The sequence below is a fragment of the Vidua macroura genome, chromosome 4 (genome assembly GCF_024509145.1).
Source record: "Vidua macroura isolate BioBank_ID:100142 chromosome 4, ASM2450914v1, whole genome shotgun sequence".
NCBI classification, from domain to species: Eukaryota; Metazoa; Chordata; class Aves; order Passeriformes; family Viduidae; genus Vidua; species Vidua macroura.
Window position 1 is genome coordinate 47,149,245 of NC_071574.1, and position 13,618 is coordinate 47,162,862.

At 42.4% G+C, this 13,618-nt stretch overlaps 1 protein-coding gene across 2 annotated transcripts in view; it reads left to right on the forward strand.

The window, feature by feature from the left end:
* The first annotated feature begins 6,379 nt into the window (after positions 1–6,379).
* LNX1 (ligand of numb-protein X 1) overlaps positions 6,380–13,618 on the forward strand; it is a 66,378-nt gene continuing 59,139 nt past the window's right edge. The window contains exon 1 of one of the 2 annotated variants that reach the window (XM_053975530.1): positions 6,380–6,777. In XM_053975530.1, the coding sequence (XP_053831505.1) occupies positions 6,392–6,777 (386 nt within the window). In that variant the 5' untranslated portion in view covers positions 6,380–6,391. Of the gene's footprint in view, positions 6,778–10,225; positions 10,628–13,618 lie in introns of those variants that run through there. The other variant, XM_053975529.1, reaches the window with a different exon arrangement.

Genomic DNA, 13,618 nt, shown 5'->3' on the forward strand with positions numbered 1-13,618 from the left:
TGCAAAGTACTTTGTTATAAGCTCTGAGAAGGACTTTTTGACTATTAATAACTTTGAAAAACCAGCTGTCTTAAAACTGGGACCGGGCAGAGGAGAGGTTTTGGAGCTCCTGTTTGTTGTCTCAGAGATGTTCTCTACTGATTTGCTGAACTTTTAAATACAATTATTTTCCTCTAAGAGCCAGTTGTAACAGTCTTTCCTATCATCTTAAAAGTCAAGATGAATTCTTACCTGCTAAATTGGTATCTCTGGGATCCACAAGTCTCCTCCAGCTACTGGCTTTTTACCAGGAGGTATGCATCTCGCCTCTGCCCATAACAAATTTCCATCTAATTACACATCAGGAAGAAAGAAAATATTGTGATTCTTCTTTAGTCAGAATAGATTTAAAAATAAGTGGAAAGGTAGGGAAAAAAGAGACAGTAGTATATATGTAGGAGGAATTCTGGTCAGAAGGCATGATGATAAGATTTTGGGCACCTTAATGTTTTATAAACTTCCTTCAAACAAAGTTTCAAGTCTAGGCAAACTGACTCACCCCTTTGGCCTTTAGTGGAGCTATACGAAGATTGGTGCAAATTATTACATGATATTTTATAGCCAGGTCTTTGAAATGCAAATCACTGTCTTTTTTAATCTGAATTACTGTATAATACATATTATTAAAGTGTAGATCACTCTATAATGTTTTCCACAACTGTTGTATAGTACCACCTTGAACAGTAAAATCAGTGTAATCTATAAAAAACCTCAGTTGGAGAGAAGCAGCTGGTACAAACCACGGTAATGGGAAACCTGGGAGGCTGTTACCAGGGAAGACAGTTTGATGAAAGGTAGGAAGTCAGTTACCATTTTACTAATGGCAAATAGTTTTCTAAAAGCATTCAACCTCATACTTCATTATAAAACCCTGAATATTAAATAAGTTATGTGATCTTGCAACCCAGATTCTGGCAGAAGCAGTAAGGACACAGCTAACCCTGCATAACTGGGAGACTGTTGTGCTTTTGCTTGAGAGGGCGAAGGAGGACCTCTGCTCCCTCCTAGCCATGAACCACTTCTCCCCAGTGAGGGTGAGCCACTAGATGGGGACAATGCCCACATCTAACCTGCCCACATCTAGCCAGTGGCAGCTGGGCTGAGGCTTTGTTAAAGAGCTAATTCTGTAACTGTGAAAGCTGTCAAGCCTCCTAGCAATTTGATGTGGATATTTTTTAACACAAACAGGCAAGATAGCAGTCTCCAAACCCTCAGCAAAGAAGCTGATTATTGAGAAAGCATGCTCACGACTAGTGTGGTGAAAGGAAGGCCAGGTAAAAGCATCTCTGGAGGAATAAGGAGCTCCTACCCTTACCTGACAGCTGTGACTGCTGCTGTGGCAGAGTGGTCTCCTTACATGCCTGTGAATGGGCCCCTTTGGCCATAAACTGCCTTACTGACCCACATAAATGGATGGCTGTGAGTCACTCAGAGATGCACATTTGTAGGAGATAACATCCCATGCTGGGACTGGGGCAAGGATGCAAAATGACTTTGCTATCATAATTTAGCTAAGAAGAGCACAACGGCTCTGTCAGTAGAACCTCCATCTCCCACGGATTGTACAGCAGAGAAATAGGGTGTGAAAAGGCATCTGTTTTAATTTGCAGATACAGGATTTATTATACACATGCTCTGAGTGTGTATAAAACAGACACATTAATTAAAAGTGTCCCTTAAACACAGAAAGAAAACCAAGCTACCAACCCAACAAATATTTGTCAATCTTACTGTGCTATTTAGAATCCATTTTCTTTATACATGCTGGCCACTCTTACCATTGACTGAAGATTTCATTACCACCAAGCCGTACTACTTCAGAATGAACTACTGGAGCTGAACTCCTCTTACTGTTCTGCAGCTCATCTGTTTTGCTCCTCTGTTTTCCAGTGATACCTGTTCACTGGCTTATCTTTCTCCATTTGTGATTTAAGCCAGTAGCTACTCCTCCAGGCTCCATATCATTTTTTTTCTGGCCTTTAGGCATCTGCTTTATTCTTTCTGTGATAGCCATTTCCACAATGTCTTTCATCACTTAATTATTTTTCCTTTAGCTTTGTTACTCATTTTTTGCTACCTGAAGTTTCTCCCATTTTGTGCCATGCTACTTCCAAGTGCAGCCTCCTGAACTGCTGGGTTAATATTTGACGGTGGCTGGGCAGAGGCAGTGAGGTTCTGCTTGGCAAGCCCTCTTCTAGCTACACTGCTGCCAGTGTAACTGTGGTGGTAAGTCAGAATTTAAGCTTAAGATTGGTTAAATGCTTCACTGGGATGGGATAACTATGGATTTGTTATTGCAAGGAGATGAAAGGTGTTCTCTCTACCTACTCTTCATGTTTACTGTCCAGGCTTTTTTCTTTTATTCTTGTAAGTGCTTCTGGTGGCTGCAAATTCCTAAACAGTAAAGACCAGTAAGATGCAAACTTCTTCAAATAAGTGCAGCCTGTTGGGTAACTTTTAAAAAAATATATTATCATGACAGTGGTTTTCACTGTGGTCACAGCCCTGGGGTTATTTTATGCCCTGATGTGACCATTATCATTACAGCTTATGGCTGAAAATTGGCAATATGGATATCCAGATAACAATGTTCTTCCTTCATCATTTGCAATGTATTCTTGTGCTTCTGGTCTCTGCCTTGGACTGAAGCTTGGTTCACCACAGTGTCACAACACTGTGGCATTCTTACAAATCAGTACTTGATTTTCTTTATCCAAGCCAATCTGTGCTAGGTGCTGTAAAACTATGCTAAATCTGGGACCTGAGTTGTTGAAAACTTCCTGCACAGCAGGGAAGTGGCAAATGCTGGTGATATCTGCTTAGGCATGGGACCACCACCTCCTCTAAAAGCTTCTCCTGACGATCATCCTTGGAACCACCCTCTGTCAATATGGCTCTGACTACAAGAAGCATGACACTGCCAAGGTGACATCCATGTTCCACTGAGGCTGCCAGTGGCGACTGACACCAACTCAAAGGAATATAGGATTCCTCCCCTCTGTTTTCCCATCTCTTCCCCTCTCAATGACAGGGCTTGAAGAATAGAATTTCAGTGAGGAAATTATTACCTTTCCTATTTCACTGTGGTTTGCCATCTCCCTTTGCAGGTTTTGTTGCTCAAAGTGTATTTTTGTTTTTTATTCATAGATTATGGAAGGAGCAGAAAATATGCACTAGTAATCAGTAGGTCGAATTTAAATACCTTCTCCCTTGTCTTCTACAATGTTCAAGAGGAATGAAGACTTTAAGCTTCCTAAAAGGACGTGATACTAATTATGTAGCTATTATATGACAGCACATAAATGTTATAAATACAAATGACTGCAAACATTGCAAAGAGCATCTGCCTCTGACTGAATCTGTGTAACAGTTCCATCACATGTTCTCCATGCTAACTCTTTTGGTAATCACTTCCCAAAGATGTCAATCATTCCATTGCTTCATATGTCCAGCAGTTTATGAAGGTTCATGAGTGAATGTGGACCAGGTTATCCAGAAGGGACTGAGATTTTTTTTTCCAGAATTTATATTACTATGTAGACAAAATTTTATAAATAATAGACCTCATAGGACTTGAATTTCCTGTTCTAAAAACTCAGTGCCTGTTACTAATAAATGTGGATAGTTTTGTCTCCCTGTGCTGTAGCAAGTATTTGTAATTTATGCAAACATTGTAAAATTCAGGTACAGCTCCCCACACCTGCCTTTTTCCACTAGCATTGCATTATTACTATGTCAGATTGATAAAGAGTATCGGTAACATGGCCAGGACAGTCAGACTTTGCCTCCTCTGGGGCTTCTCTCATCATTTTTGCTGCAGCAGAACATGGCCTTAGGGCAATGGTGCCTCTCTTTCTCTGTTGTCATTGCGAAAATAATTGCAATAACTGTGGAGCTGTAGTACTGTTTCCAGCTGTAGCTAATTTGTGTCAGGGGTCTTGCTGTGTTGTACATGTGGAAGTGGAGGAGAGGTACTTTCAGAGTTAGGACATGAGATTGGGAAGGGGTGGGTCAGATGTCCATGTACCTGTTCTGGGGGCTGCTCTTTCCTCAGAGCAGGATTTGGCTTTAGCTTTCAGGTTGGCTGATGGGAGCTGTGTATTGGGTCTCCTGCCAGCAAGAAGCAAGAATTCTGTCCTTGAGAACATCCATGAGGCAACAAAATGCTGGAGTTGACTGTATTCTGTTGTGTGGTGCACAGGGCGAGCACCCACATGGATGTACCTGTGCGTGGTGGTGCGAGAGGACATTGAGGGGGAGTGGAGAAACAGCATGATGCTGCCCACAACCCTGGTTGCCCCAGGTGCAAGGCATTCTGAAAATGTAAAAGACAACAAAGTTTATAGCACAGTGCTATTTTTGTCATGCTTTATTGGTTTCTAATTAATTTTACATCTATTTTAAGAATCATTCAATTTCCCAAGCCATGTGTTGCCATTCTTGAAAGCAGTTCTGTTGACTTGAGATCCCTCCATGAGCAAGGGATGTGGAGAGCATGGATACGCACTCACAGCCACCCCACTTCATCTAAAAGTTATCCAAGAGCTTCCTACAGGAGCCACTTACAGTGCCCAGATAGTCTCCACCACAGCCCCTGATAATTTTTGATCTCATTTTATTTTGCTGTGTGTCACCTTAATAGAATTAAATAATAATTCCCATATTAAGATAATAGGTGGAGCTGCTACCTGCACTATGGAGAGATGTTTGTTTCTTCACAAATAGCTTTTCATAAAGCTCTGGTGAATTTTTTTACAAAAGGGAATATTTGACCCAGTTTGGCATATTTTAAATATTTGCAAGGGTTCTAAGAGGCAATGATTTTAATTCCAGTGAAGCTACTGCTAATCAGGAGGCAGAGCTTATGCAGAACTCTCTCTTGCAAGCAAAAACAGGCACTTAACATAATTGCTTCATAAGAATAAGATCTAGCAAAACATTGAAGAGAATGTTTGACATTTAAACATCTGGTTAGTGTTAGTGGAGCTATTATTTTACCTTCATGTCAGAAAAACCTGCCATGTTAAAGTTTAATTTCTCAGGTTTAGAACCCATGAGCTTTGCATAAAAATAAGGGTTTATTTGTATGAAAAAATGCTCAGTCATTGTCATATTTTTCTTATTATTCTTTCCCTCATTTGCCCTCAGACATGGGTGTCTGTGGCTGACACATTGTCTCAGCAAATTAAGTCAAGCTGAAAGCAAGGGCACAGTGTTAAGGCAGAGCAGCAAATAAGATTTACATTTTCAAGCAAGAGCAGTAATTAGGCCATTGCATATTTTATACCTCCATGTTTATTTTCAGAGTGTTATATCAAAATAAGCATAGAAGTAATGAAACATCAGTGCTCCAACAAGCAGTTGGGGTTCATCAAGTAAAAACTACAAATTACTCTTTGGTTTTGCTGCCACCCACAGAGTTTACATCTTTAAAATACCAGCAGGCAGGTGTTGTGGCCAGAGCTAATTGGGTTTTTAGCTAGGGACATACTGGGTTTCTGTACGACAATTTATAAAGGGAATAGGCCTTCTTTTGAGCAATACACTATTTATCATTGTGCTGTGGACTTCAGTTTGTGAGATGTTTGGTTCTTTGCAGAGCAAATGAAGTTTTGAACTGATTATGCTGCTGCAGATGGCTATACCTGTTTGACTGCAGGCAGGCAAACTTTGAGTGCAGGGGTCCAGGTCCATTGCTGCTGTAGTATGAGAATGGTCTACAGGGCCCCAAGCTCTAAATTCTCATGACCCAAATTATCCTCCCTCTGGCTACAATACAGTGTTTGTATGCTTGTGTGTATTAGGTGAAGCTGCTGCTCTCCCTTGCTGTGCTGAACAGGCAACTTGGCCAGCAACCTTTATTCTTACCTGTATTTCTGCACACAGTCTTGCAGTGTTTGCCCACACACAATGCTACCTTTCTGGCAGAAGTAATGTGGCCACAAAATCGTCTGACTGGAGCTGCAATTATATGCTATTTTAAGGTTTTCAACCATTAAATACCTGTAGTATTTCTCCCTATCTTGATATCTTTCTTTACAATGAGATTGTATGTATAAATTAAGCTAGATTTATGAGAAAATAAGTCTCTGGAGTTAATTCTCTCTTTTTTTCTGCCCCCTTCTTTGCTTTACTCTCCCATCCCAAAGACACAATCTTTTCCTAGTACCTGATACAGTACTTCATATCTAGATACATACTGCAAGTATGATAAGAAAACAACCCAGAACATAATCCTTCGGCTTTCCTCCCCACAGATCTGACGGCACACAGGCCTTGCTACAGCTCTCACAATTAGAAAACTGGTTGGGTATTCCCACCTGCCCCCTTTTTAATTGCATCAATTCTGATTATGAGCCAGAAAGAAGAAGAAATGGAGGATAGCTCCCCGCCACTCTGTGTCACCTGCGGCCAAGCACATTTACCGGAAGAAAACCACTTGTACAGCTACACCGAAGAAGTAGATGATGATCTGATATGCCACATTTGCCTGCAACCTTTGCTTCAGCCATTAGACACGCTCTGTGGTCACACCTTCTGCACAGCCTGCCTTACAAACTTCCTTGTGGAAAAAGACTTCTGCCCCATGGACCGCAAGCTTGTGATTCTCCAGACATGCAGGAAGTCCAGCATACTAGTGAATAACCTCCTGGATAAGCTAATGGTTAGCTGCCCTTTCACAGAACACTGCTCAGAGGTTGTGCAACGTGGTCACCTTGAACAGCATTTCCAAACCCAGTAAGTTGTTGTTGATAGACCTTCTTTGACTCTTATTTTTGAGTAGAGCAAAAAATATCTTCAATTAATACTGATCAAAATACACAGTTAACGTAAAGAAAGAGTTGTTGATTTCACTCCTGATGAACAGTGTCATTAATTTAGAGCTCAATTTAGTCCATTTATAGTCTAAGATATAGACTATATCTTACTCTTTTTTTCAGAATCAAATGCATTTAAGGTACTTCATGCTATCATTAGCAGTTCTGGGTGAATACTTTGTGGTTAGCTGCACAATGACAGTGTGTATGTAGTCCAAAGAGATCTGCATGTTTTGGGAAGCTGAGCTATTATAAATATTTTAATAGCACATTAAGGGTTTTATAATTGCCCTTTCTTCAAACCTTTTTTGAATCACAAATGACCTATATGAGAAGTAGAGCAGAAAATATTCCAGTTTGGTATTGGTCTTTGAACCTGAGTGCTCCTTTCTTCCAGGTGAGCACTTACACAGGGCACCATGGGTCTCACAAGTCTGGCTGGACTCCTTCTTCAGCCTAATCCCTCCTGGGAGCCAGGACACCCTCAATCCTGCCTCTGGGAGGAACCCCTCCAGAGAGCAGTTTGTTTCCTCTGCAATGAGAGAACTGAATGATTCTCTGTTTTGCAGAGTAAAAGCATGTGCTGCTGCCTTTGTCTTGCATGTTCTGCCTTTTGTAAGGAAAGTAGAAAGGTAAAGAGGTACTTTAAGGGCTGTGATTTCTGACAGCAGACTAACACTTTGCCATAGTCTGCATAACAGCACCTCAGGTCTGAGGAGCGACAGGGTCTAAGATGTGTCCTTTTCTGTGAGCTGTATGCGTTACCCAGTGAAATTACTTGCCCTGAAGTTGGCAGGTGTAAGTCACGTTGCTAGGTGTGTACTTCTACGTGGGAAATGTGAAGGAAGCCTTGAGCAGCCAGCACAGACCGGCAGTACAGAGGACCAGAGCATGGCTGGTGAGCCAGAGGGTGGAGGTGTGCTCACACACTGCACACTTCACAGCCTGCGAGCCCACAGCCGGGAGTGGCTCTGCAGCCTGCCATTCAACATGTCCTCATTTGCACCGGAGACCTCATTTCCTGAAGCACCTGGATTCTCACTGGGAATTTATTCACAAAGTTATGGTATCCTAACCAAACAAAAATGTGATGATTTTGCATTACTAAAACAAACAAACAAACAAAAAAAACCCCACAAACTTTAGGGATGGTTTTATTAATCCCTTGTGAAGGTCATGAGACCACTTTTCACACGCTGGAGGTTTGGTGTTTGTGGATTTGGGTGCCCTTGTCCCCACATTTCCGGAGCTGGCTTTCCCTGTGAGGGTGCTTCTGGCTCATGGTGCAAGAGGCAGTGGCAGCAGGCCCCAGCCCAGGCCAGCAGTGCTCTGGGAGTTCCAATGTGTGTGGCTAAGGGGACAGAATAACAGTTACTCATCATTTTCCATCTTAGGTCAGCACTTCTCTAACAGGCCTCAAATGTTAATTTCAACAGAAATGCAGGTAAGGGGACTGTCAGTTTTCTGTGAGCTGCTGTCACTGAAATTATGTTTCTCTACAGATTCCAACCACAAAATCTTCATTGAACCCCTAGTGCAAATGCCCTTTCTCTTTGCTATATATATAGCTGAATTTAATGTGATTTAGACCTTCCTGTTTGTCTTCAGTTTTTTGACATGATGATGCTGTGGCCATAAAATTAGCAGGGCACTTATTCCCAATTTACCCCCAACCCCCCAAAAATAAGCAAATTGGAATATTAGTTTTTGCATGGAAGCCACACAGCCAGCACAACTTCTGATTTCTAGTGTTGGTTTTCCTACGTGGAAATGTGCCAGTCACTCCTGTGTCTTAGGTTCTTTTCCTTAAGGTGGTAGTAAAGGTATCCTTCACTACATATCTTACAGAATTGCAGTGCTATAAACAATGATTTGGTCCTGTAAAGGCCTGGCAAGTTTTATTCTAGCACTTCCTCTTGAATGTCAGTGGCTTGGCCTGGATCTTCCCCTCAGGATCTTCAAGATCCTGTGCTTCTGGCTTGCTTGGCCTGAGCCCAAGCAGGGATAGAAAGAATTGTCTCGGTAACATATTCCCACCATCTCTTGCTGTTCCCTCTTCCCTATGTCAGGTTCCCTGCACGAGGCCCCAGGTTTGCAAACCCCAGGAGCAGAAGACCAGAGACATGGAGTAGGGTCTTCCTACCCTAAAGCCTCTAACGTAGTGACGTACAAAGCATTGCTACATAGGCTAGACATTTTTCTTCTTTGCTACTCGTGACATGGATTTTCTTCCCTCAGAATGGTTGGGAGTGCTGAGTTACCTTAAGGCCACAGGGAGAATAGGAAACCACAGGGAACTTCGGCTGTTGGGGGTTTCAGCTTTATAGGGGATAGGTACTGCAACCCCACTAGCATTCCCACTTGGGGGAAGAAATAGGAGTCATCCCTGAAGGTGGACTTCTACATCCTTGTGCTTTGAGACACTGCACAGTACCTTTATTTTTTTTAAGTACAGCATTAATTCATTATCACCTGAGGCATCTTATGCCTTTAATTCTTGGAAATGCAGAAACCTCCCTTGCCACCCCATCTCCCATTAAGAGCAAAGAGAAGGATGTTGTGCTCTGTCATGCCCAGGGACAGATTAAACAGACTGAGCTGATGCTGTTCTCTTTAATTCTGGTGAATCAATAGAGGGAAGGGGAAATGTGTGATTTTGCTAATTAAAAAAATACAGTAATAATCATAAATATTTGGTGTCTGCAGTGAGAACAGTTCAGAGCTCACCTGACATCTCCACAGAACACTATTGTGTTCTCAGTGAATAAATTAAAGTAGACTCTGCTAGGGTCACCAGGGTGGTCAGCAGTCCTCACATTACTTGCATTATTCAGGTTCAGACCAATCCTGGTTCTCAGAAAGAAAACAAAAGTTTGCCCTGATCAGAGATGCGGTCACTGATGGAACAAGGTGAGCTTGCTGTTTTATGCTTTGTAATTGATGAGAGAACTTTACCATTTTTTTTTAAACACTGGTTACCATGGAGCAGTCCACTGAAAGCATCCGTATTTAAAATGTTTGCTCTTGCATCCTTCAAAAAAAACCCTGAGAAGAGACATGTCCTTGGATTATTACAAGATTTATGTTTGTACAAAAACATCTGACTGGATTTGGGGAATTCAGACTGAGATGCAAACAGCCAGCAGTTGGCTGTGATCTTTTGCAGTGTTTTACTTTAAAAAGGTGTGGTCTTCTGATATTGCCTGCTACAAAACTCCACGGGAGGCATTTTTTTCCCTCCCTTGTCAGGCAGCTACACCCTTCCGTGATGCAGTTTAGCTTGTAACCCATCTGCTTGTGGGCAGTGATGTAAACATACCAGCTGCCTCTGAAGAACCACTCTGAATCCTGCAGGAGGCAGGTCTCTTCACCGAGCATCGCTCTCCTCTGCAGCATAAGTCACTGTCTCGCTAACCACGCTGTGCTGTCCCTAAACCCTCACATCTACCCATCTGAGAGTCAGATCGAGTAATCCTCTTACAGGTCAATGATTTTTGCAGTGTAGCTTCGTTTAAGGGATTTAAGCTCGATTCATAATGTGCTACCATTGCGTTGAAATGGAAAGGCTTGCTTAGAAGGGGCTTGGCTGGCACGAAGGCTTCTCGTTGTGTGTCCCACCAGCACAGAGAGACGGTGGGAAGGAGGAAACCTAGCAGCAGTGCCAGCACTGCACTGAAAATGAAGGCTCTCCTGTTACTGGTCCTACCTTGGCTAAGTCCTGCAAACTACATAGACAATGTGGGCAACCTGCACTTCTTGTACTCCGAGCTGTGAGTACGCACAGTCGCGCTGGCATCGTGCTCTCTGTCTGTCTGACCCGAGTGGCGGGAAGGGGCTCGCCATGAACGTTTTGGGGGGTCTGTCTGCCTGTGTGTCTGTGCCTGTGCATACATGTGAAGAAAATCCTGCAACGTCTTGCCAACAGCTTCACACCGTGCTGCTTCCCATCCGGAGGGCTAATAATAGCAGTACGTCCCCATTGCTTTCTGCTTTGGAAGCAGCTGAGACGTAAAGAGTGAAGCTGCTTTTTTCCTCATCAACTCGTTTTTCTGTGCTGATGTTTTAGGTGTTTGTTGGTTTGGGGTTTATTTCAATTTCCAAATCCATGTTTTTCCTTTATTTTCTGTAAATAGTCTGGGGATCTGGGTATAGGGGAGGGCATCAGGATAGACACCCCCAGTAGAGCACTGTCTGTGTACATGCATAATGTTCTGTGTGTAAAGCTGCATGCCTGTAGCAAAACGCTGAGAAACCTTTCACCAGAAATAATTCACTTGAGACAGAAGAGAATTTTCCCGTATTTCTGTTTTTGCCCACAGCAGAATGTTATTTTTTCTGTGAAGCAAATTTAACTGTAGCAATCCATTAATACATCTTCATGTTTTTAAGAAACCCACCTCAAACGACCCCATAGCTGGTCTTTCCAAGCCAAAAAAACAAATATTCTATGATATCTTCTGTAAACGTTACTACTTTAATTTGTGCTTTAATTTGAATGTTATTGTACTAGTTAGTGGAGTTTTTATGACTAGAAATAGATATTTGTTTCACTATGTTTTCATTAATTATGTGTTGTTTGTATTTTAACAAATTGTAAACTTTCAAGATCGTCATTGAGATAATGAATGAAATGTCTAATTCTCTCAAAAATGAAAAATGACTGTATTATGCCTATTGTGGGAATATTTTAGTAACAGTTGTGATGAGCACCAAAGAGACTAATTTTCAAATTATTTTGTCTCTACTGTCAGACAAAAATAGCAGTGTTTTACAGAAACACAAAGTCCCCTTTTGAAATCCTTGTGTGATGTGCATGGCAACTATTAATAATTTAGTCACACTGCGTACAACAGCTTAGGATTTCTGTATGCTGTAGGTGTTTTTAAACATTTAACAAATCTAGTGTTGAGGGTTGCAGCTATGTCCTCATTTTAATATACTGGCATTTTGTTTAAGAATATTAATTAAAAAACAAAAACAAAAAAACACAAACAACAACCAAACAAAAAACAGTTAAGCCAAGCAGGCTACAGGAGCAATCAAGCTCAAATCAGGGCAGATGAACACTTATAATGGAAACAATGGCATCTGGGACATCTAGTTTCCAGGAAAACAAACCAATGGGATTAATCAGAGCACAGGCACAGATGCAGCCTACTTGCTTTTCTTGGGGAATTCAGGTTCACTGATTCTCCCAGGATAAAGGGCTATGATGTACGGTAGCTATTCATCTCTTATTTATTTAGCCTTCTAACCCACAGAGATGTTAGTTGTGCTGAGTGTCTGCACTTGTTCTAATGGAGTGGGTGTGGACTGGGGCTTGGACGTGCATCTTCAGTTGTCAGCAATGGGAGGTGCACATCCCCTCTCCAGCCCTGGATGCTCTCTGGCATCCTGCTGCCAGGAGCCAGTGCTCGGGGCCTCCCACACCACTCTGCCTCTGGCCAGGGCAACAGAAAGTATGATTTACTGTGGCTGACCCAATCCAAACAGGCGCCAGGCAGTTTGACCTCCTTTCAGGAATTTCTCCTTCTCCTCCACGTGTATGTAGTGCCTCTGGCTGCTGCTGGATGCCACACAAGGCGTTGATACATTAATCAGTGGGATGGATTCAAGGTCCTTTCTAATAACAGCAGTTGAAAGAAAAAGAGAAATACTGGTTTTGGTCCTGTTTAACCAGTTTATACAAATGTTATGACCTACAGGTTGATTCTTCAGTTGCTTGGGCACTTGGACATTTTTAATGCAGTTTTATGAGTGAAACAGATAAGCTACTGATGTCCAGGACAGCCTGACACCCAGGGGCATGGGTTAACTGCCACAGAACTTTTGTACCCCAAACCAGCAGCTTTGTATATCTTTCCCCACAGCCGACTGAAGAGCCCCTGCTGTGTGTAGTGTGTCTGATGACTTGCACCATGGCTCAAAACTAGACCGTAGTAGGCAGAAAGCATTTTTTTCGTTATCATACTATCCTTGGTTGCTGGCAAGTACTCATACTGGCCTCAGTCAGGACTCATTATTTTCTTGGCTGTCAGCCACCAGAAATACCAGTTGAGGAGGAAGAGTGGGATGATGGGTTTGCTAACAACAAGGAAAGAGCTGGAGGATAGCGGAGGATGCAGTTACCATCACCAGTGCTGGCACAAGAGGAAGAATAAGGGTGCTAGGATTTACACTGCCCTCTCTCTCACACAATCCATCTCGTCCCTTCTACTCTGTTCAAAGGTTATGTTATTTGTATTGCATTGCTGAGGTTTGCTTTAGTTCCAGGGCATTTTTGTTCCCAAATGTGGAATGGGCTACTTGGAGAATAGGGATTACAGCATAGCACAAAACCCATCTGGAGAGTCAGGCTCCAGAATCCAGCTAAGAAATAAAGAGATTTTAGGAGATTTGAAGAGGAGAGATGAAGTTGGAGAAAGGCTGTGCCAGACCTTTGCACTTCAGCTGGGTGCCACACAGGTAGGAAAGAGAGGTGTATGGATGTGTTGTAGTGGCACTTTATGGGATCGATGTTGGGTGCCACTGTTTTTAGTTTTCTGTTAGCAGTCTGATAATTACAGGTATTCCCAGGAAGCACATACATGTCCCCTGATGCTGTCACCTGCACTAAAACCACTTCCCTGGCTATTGTTTGTTGTCCTTCCCTTAGCACAGATCTCGACACAGTTGTTGTTCCTGTCCTTGCTCTTTGCCAAATTGTGAAGAGTGGCGTGTGGTAAGCCAGGGTTCTCCCTCTTGAAGAGAAGCCCATGGAA